At 44.7% G+C, this 7,001-nt stretch overlaps 1 protein-coding gene across 2 annotated transcripts in view; it reads right to left on the bottom strand.

Annotated features, from left to right (window-relative positions):
- Nucleotides 1–623: 623 nt before the first annotated feature.
- homer2 (homer scaffold protein 2) overlaps nt 624–7,001 on the bottom strand; it is a 36,411-nt gene continuing 30,033 nt past the window's right edge. For both annotated transcript variants that reach the window (XM_072277889.1, XM_072277890.1), the window contains exon 9: nt 624–6,360. In XM_072277889.1, the coding sequence (XP_072133990.1) occupies nt 6,172–6,360 (189 nt within the window). In that variant the 3' untranslated portion in view covers nt 624–6,171. The remainder of the gene's footprint in view (nt 6,361–7,001) is intronic.

Here is a 7,001-nt window from a genome sequence, read left to right as displayed (position 1 = left end):
ATAAATCAATGAATGAAAATGATAGCTATTAATTTTTAATAATATTGTTTTTCCTAAGTGTGACTACAGAGCACTCTGGTCACATTCTATTCCAAGAACCCTCCTCATATGCATTTGTTTTCATATTGTGAGGTCTTATTGTATAAACACATTCTGCAGAGGCTGGAAATCCAGCGCAACACACACCCTTTATCATCAGATGAAGGGTCAAGGTCTGAAATATAAACTGTTTATTCCTCCCCATAGATACTGCCTGAGCTGAGTTCCTCCAGCATTTTGAGAGTACTTCTTTCCTTTTCTAAAGCGTCCCTGCCATGGAGTAGCAATCACTCATGGAAGCCACTAATTTCTGATTGTGTATTGGGTGTTCTTTCTGTCTCATCAGAAGTCAGTGTAGTAACTAGTGTTTTTATTTTTTAAACAACTGAAACTCTGACTTCCTGACTGCAGTAGAATGTGATTTCTGCTCTGGTCCTGTGCCAGCTGAGGGAATAGTTGGTTTAAATTGCTAAGCCCACAGCTAAGGTGAGACCCTGTTGTTGCAGCTTTCGGACAAAATGCTGCTTGTATCAGTGAATTGTTAAATTGTTGAGATCTAAAATAATTGGGAAAAGAACCAGAGATAAAATGAAAGGTTTTTATTCAGTTGTGTGCAGGAACAGTGGACTGGAAAGCAGCATAAATAGGAATTTCAGACCAGAGCTGTATATAGAATCAGTAATCATTTTGAAGAGGATGGGGGAGAGGAGTAGGGAGTGGGACTAGTGGAAGAGTACTACAACAGGTATGATGGGGAAAATGGCCTCCAGCAACACAAAGGAGGCTGTTCCACTCATCAGATGCCTCTTCTGCTCAGAGCCTGTATTTGCCCTGAATCTCACTCAACCTCCATAAAACACCAGCAACGAGACAGCACCCAGTAGTTTTAACATTGCCTTAAGCAATCAGCTTAAGTTCAAACATGAGCCCCGGTCATGGAACCCACGTCAGAAGTTCCTTCTGACCTTTATCTTCTTTAATCATAGACATCACAATTAATCACTCATGAATTGTTTATATACTTAAGGACAAAAGAAACCTGGTTAAAGAGGACCTTCTCTGTTCCTTCCCTATCTCTGGTGCTTGAAACCACTCTGAAACTGCAGTTGGTCTAATCCAAGCTTTAGTCACTAGTGTGCAGTTTACTAACTGAATTGCCAGCCAGTCTAATCCAAGCTTTGGTCACTAGGGTCCAACACCAACTGAAACTTGAGCAGAGTATAAAACCCAGTGTCCTCAGTCTGGAAGCTTTATGCAGGGAGGGAAGAAATGAAGAAATGTGATACTTGACCATGTTTCTGCCTCAAAACTCCAAATTGGATAAAGCTTCAACTTGGATGGTAAGGCAAAATTAAATAAATCTCTGCTTTTAGATCATGGTCAGGGATGAAGTACGTTGCTAGCCAATTTGTCTTGAGGTCATTTGTGTGGGAATATCTGCAGATTATTAAGCTGAAGGAATGGATTCTGAGTGTTGGGAAGCTAGTATCACAGAGGGACAGCAGTGGTTTCACAGGTAGGCCTCCTATCTGAGACCCCAGAGACTCTGGCTCAATCCTGATCTCTATGTGGCATTTGCACATTATTGTGATTGTGTGAACATGTGGCATGTGCTCCATTTTCTTCCATACCCTAATGATGGGTTGGTGGGTTAACGTCTGTGGTACATTACCTCGTAGTCTAGGTAAGGACCGGAGAAGGGAAAGGTGTTGATGGTCAGTTATTTAGAGGTAAGCACGGCAATGGACCTTTCCGGCCCAATAAGCCCGCACCATCCAGTTACACCTACGTGACCAATTACTAGCCCATATGGCCTTGCAATGTGAGAGGAAACCCACAGGGAGAATACAAAATCCTTGCAGGCAATGCTGGTTTGCTAGCTCTGTAATAGCATTACACTAACCACTACGCTACCATGTGTCATGACTCTCCGTGTCATGCAAGAAGGAATTACTTACAGAGGTTATAGGGAAATAATATGAGAATGATGGAATTGTCTTTCAGAGAATGGATGCTTCTCTGGTGTAGGTATGATCTGATAGGTTTGCAGGCTGACTGTTCCCTCGATCATATGTGCAAGTATTGGGCACCCTGCAACCAGAGAAATCTCAGGCTGGGAGCAAAAGGCCCCGGGCTGGTGAGCAGTATTGGACACTGCAGGAGCAAAGTCATCTCAGTGAAGAGAGTTCACAATGTTCTTGGTGAGCAATTGTTATAAGGGGTTGTGTGCACATATTGTAGACCTGGCAGTTCTGCAAAGTGTGTCATGAGGACATGGTCAGATTACACATGGTTGAGAAGGATAAAAATCGATTACTGATGCTGATTAGTTGGTAAAATGAGCAGAATAATGCAAATAGACATTTTGTGAGTGCAAGGTGGTAACTTTCTGAGGATTAATGCTACTAGGACATGGACAAGAAATGAGGGGAGCATTGAGAAACAAAGACGCCTTACTGGGTTCTTAAGGATGCCTGAAAGTGGCACCACAGGTAGATGCAGTGGTGAAGAAGACAATGGGAGATTGTGTTGCTTTCATTTCCTCAGCAATAGAAGAGCAGGAAAGTTATGGTACAGTCTTATAAAATAGCATAGTACTTTCTACATTTCTGGCCACCAGATTATAAGAAGGCTGTCATTGCGTGGAGATTGTGCAGCAGTGATTCGTCAGGATGTTATCTATAGTCATGTGGAGAGGTTGGGTTTTCCCTGCACTGCAGGAGGCTGATGAAAGGATCTGCTTATATAAAACAGGACAGACCTGTTCAAGGGTGGGTTCATCTCCACAGGTGTGAAGCCAATGCCCTCCCAAGGAGGTTCATTGGTAGTTGGGGAGGGTTTAAAGTAAATTGGGAGAGGGAAGGTGTGATCATTGGGAGGGGGTGGAACAAGATCCATAATGATCTTAATATTAATGGGGATTGTTAGACGGTAATGTGGGAAGGGAATTGTGAAATATGCAGGAATGTTTGATCAATAGACCAAGTGTCAGTGAAGAATTAGGAGCAGTGATGAAAGGAGTATACCAAAAGACTAGTTAGTGGAATGTATTTAGTAGGGAGATGTTGAAATATTAGTGAAAATGTATTCAAAGGATTGAGCAGAATTGACATGAATTATGAAAAGGAAATATTTACAAAATGGTGTTTTTAAGGCTGTGATTGGTGTAATAGGTGAGTGATAACAATGGATGCATAGAGTCAGACATTTTGCTACAGTACGTAAAGCCCTGGTAAGACTGTGTGTGCAATATAGCAAATGGGTCCAGTCTCCCTATCTACTCGTGATAGATAACTGGAGCAAAGTTGTGGGTGAGGATGGTAGTATTTGGTGTATGAGGGGAGACTAGACAAAGTGGGGCCCTCAGCCCTGAGTGTAGAAGAAATTCCTTCATCCAGAGGGTGGTGAATCCTTGGGAACTATCTGCCCAAGAGGGCTGTGCATTTTCAGTCACAGAGCATATTGTGGACAGAGATTGATAAATTTTTAGATACCAAGGAGATTGAGATGTTAAGGAGTTAATGTTGCTGGGAGCTGGGGAATGTGATGACAGCAGAGATTTTTCTGAGAGTAAGCTGGGGGGAGTTTAAAAGTAAAACGTAAAAATAGACTATTAGTTTGTATAAGGAGCCCAGCTGTGTCCATACCCTCATCACTCAGTGAGGCAGGTAGGTAAGGAGCCTGGAGTGCTTCAGGAAGGCTGAATGACAAGGGTGTTGCAGGGCCTGTTGGATGGTTTGATCAGCAACAGCCCCAGTGAGTGGTTGGTGGGTCAGCTCTCCAGGGTCCATAGGTTCCAGTTGAGGGACAACGATTAGAGGGTTGCACCCAGTGAAATGGAGCCCAATGACAGCTTCCACCTTCCATCCCTTCCCTACTACACACAAAGACCAGGAACCCTACTGTAACCCGCTTGTTCCTGGGCCTGTTGACTTTGTTATATTATCACTGACAGTGACATTCCTGGGAGAGTGGGTGGTGACCGGAATCAGAAGTTGAGAGAACGCCTTAATGTCAGTGCCAGAGATTCTCCACAGAGGAAAATTAAGAGCAATTCTGAAAATGTTTGTTATAGCAACACATTTTCCAGGATCTGCAACATTTCTCTTAAAGCACAACTATTTGAAACAGTTCCTTTCTCTACTGTGCGATCAGGATGGGGTATTATAGGGTTTATCAGCCAGGGCATGATCTGTTTGGACACTCAGAATCTTCCCACTTCCCCGTTGAGACCAAAATTGTGGATATCAAATCAATATCTATTCCCATATCTGAGGGAGTCCTGCAGGTAGATTAACAAATAAAAATGACTTATCAGATGGATGGAGTTATTAAAGGGTTAGTTGTAGCAGTATCCACTGCTATGTTAAGTAGCTTTGGAGTTGGTTCACATGATCCTTGTACTGCACTTTGTGCCCCATGCATGGATGCAAGGTTCTGTCATGCCAGGGTAGGTGATTTTACTCCAGGGTTTCTCTGGAGATGGGAAGGGCGGAGGAACGTCGACTCAGACCATGAGAGGCCTGTGTCAGGCATTTTCATGCCTTACAAGGTGCAGATTGGAAGTCTGTGTGGGGCGCCACTCCTCGCACAGACACTAGAGCAATGTGTGGGCAAGTGCCTTGCTCAAGGACACAAACACGCTGCCACAGCTGAGGCTCAAACCAGTGACCTTGAGATCACTAGACGAACGCCTTAACCTCTTGGCCACGTGCCCAACAGGGTTCCTCCAGAGATGGGAAACATGTCTAATTTTGCAGGATGCCTTATCACTTCTATCTCCTGGTAATCTATGACAGAGCTCAGAATAGTGAGTTTGGTGTTGGCCATGCCAATGACAGGCTGTCCAACTGAGTCAAATTAAGGCATTGATGTTGAGCTGGGAGGAAACTAATATTCGATTATTCTTCCACTGAAGGTGAGATGCACCATTGCGACAAAAAGAGGGTGCTGTCACAGCCTGATTTGGAACTCATCTGTATTTGGGATTAACTGTTGTGGATCTATTGGTTAATTATGGTTTGCATATCACTGCAAGGTGCAGGTGAATGTCACAGATGCAGAAACTGCTCTCTAGTCCCACTGGGCTGACAGCCAGAGGCTATTGTAAGGTTGCCAGTCGCGTGTAGTGGCTGATACTACACATTGAAGATCTTGTCCATTGTCCCTCTTGAATCCACACTCATTCAAGGATCTACTCTTCAGCCTGAGAGGTGGTTAAGGAAGTTTTATCATTGATGTTTCCTCCCTGACAGCAGGGAGACACTTCTGTAATGTCTGAGATTCCCTAACAAGTCATCCCTTGATCAGATGTGAAAGTTAGCTTGTAACTAAACATCTCTTCAAAGTTAGAGTAAGTCTGCCAAACAGAAGAAAAGAGATTCCCAATCTTCGAGCACAAGCCCCACTGAGAGCAGTTAAAGCTGAGATGCTGCCTCTGCTCAGTGGGAATACTTATGTGCTGGAGGTGTGATCATGAGGAAGCAGGGTCATGAGAGAGAAAGGTCAATGACTACAGAGTGAACAGGATCACATGCTCTACATGAAGGAGGGCAGGAAGCACTGACCCCACCAGTCTGTGTGAGGCCTCGGCAGGGACAAACGATTGCTTGATCCAAAACTCAGCATTACAGGAGTGTGAAATAACTGGTTCAATATCTGGTAGACAACCAGTGAGAGGGTAAGGCAGGAAACAGTCACTGTCTGGGAATTACCCGGGCCTCCCTGCAAATGGACAGGTTTAGACCACCAGGTATCCTACACAGTTAAGATTATAAGTGAGGATCAGTCATTCATTCCCTCCACAAAGAAGTAGTTCATATCTCACCAAACATGTATAATTTGGTCATTTAATGATCTGGAATTTATAAAACAGCTGGTTTTAGTAACAATGACACAAAACTCCCAGACCATCTACAATAGTTCATTAGTATTCATCAGGGTGGAACTGGTGACTGCAGATGCACTCCAGTGTTGGGTGGTGGGGGGGGGGGGGGAGGTGTTGAGACTGAAGACTTATTGTGTGTGTGGAGAGGGTGAGACTGCAGATCCACCTGGTTAAGGGGATCTGTGACTGGCTGACCATTAACTGTATTTGAATGCAGCCACTCCCATCTCCTGGCTCTCCCCTTGTCAATTGTCCATCCCCAGTTTAGCAAGTCCCTGTCGAAATCCATGGAGCTCGTCCAGTTTTCCATCAAGGATCCCGAGGAAGGTGGTGAGATCCTTCAGCAAGTTTTCGTACTTCTGCTGGCTTTCCTCCACATTACACTTCAGTGTCTTGGACCTGCTTTCCAACTCAGCGTTGGAGTTCTCTGCACTCTGTGTTCAGAAGACAGTGTGAGCAATGGGCAAGACCCACATGGACATAGAACAGGCTAAGGCCCTATAGCCCATAATGTCAGTGCCGAGTATGCCCCCATTACAGGGACTATAGATTTGAGACGGCCTGCAAGCCCATAGTCATCCAGCACAAAGGACCCCATTCAGACCACAGTCCATTCTGAGCAAAAGTAATTTTCACATTCGTCCCATGTTTTACTTTGCTAACATTTCCATCAACTCCCCCCATATTCTACCACCCACCTACCCACTAGGAGCAAATTAACTAGCCAATTCCCCTTTTTTTTTAACCCACATGGTAACTGGGGGAAATATGCAAACTGCACACACAGTTGACTAGGTCAGCGATTGATCTGGGCCTTTGGTGCTGTGAGGCAAGGACTCTACCCACTGCAACCTAACCTACCCTAGCCTGGGTCCAGGGGCTGCACCCCCTGCACAGTGGGTTTGGTCTGTATGGAAAGGATGTAGTATTCTGAGTACCATCTTCATCAACTGAAGCCACCATGGGGAGTTCTTGGGAAGCTGCAGCAACAGGGCGGAGAGTATGAAGGTGGGAGAGAGTGCTATTGCAGCGGTTTGATAAATGACTGATTGGTCAGTGTGAGAGGGAGAGCCTT

Source organism: Mobula birostris, chromosome 14 (genome assembly GCF_030028105.1).
Source record: "Mobula birostris isolate sMobBir1 chromosome 14, sMobBir1.hap1, whole genome shotgun sequence".
Classification (NCBI taxonomy): Eukaryota; Metazoa; Chordata; class Chondrichthyes; order Myliobatiformes; family Myliobatidae; genus Mobula; species Mobula birostris.
The sequence above is the reverse complement of the archived record's forward strand: the minus strand, read 5'-3'. Positions and strand labels throughout refer to the sequence as shown.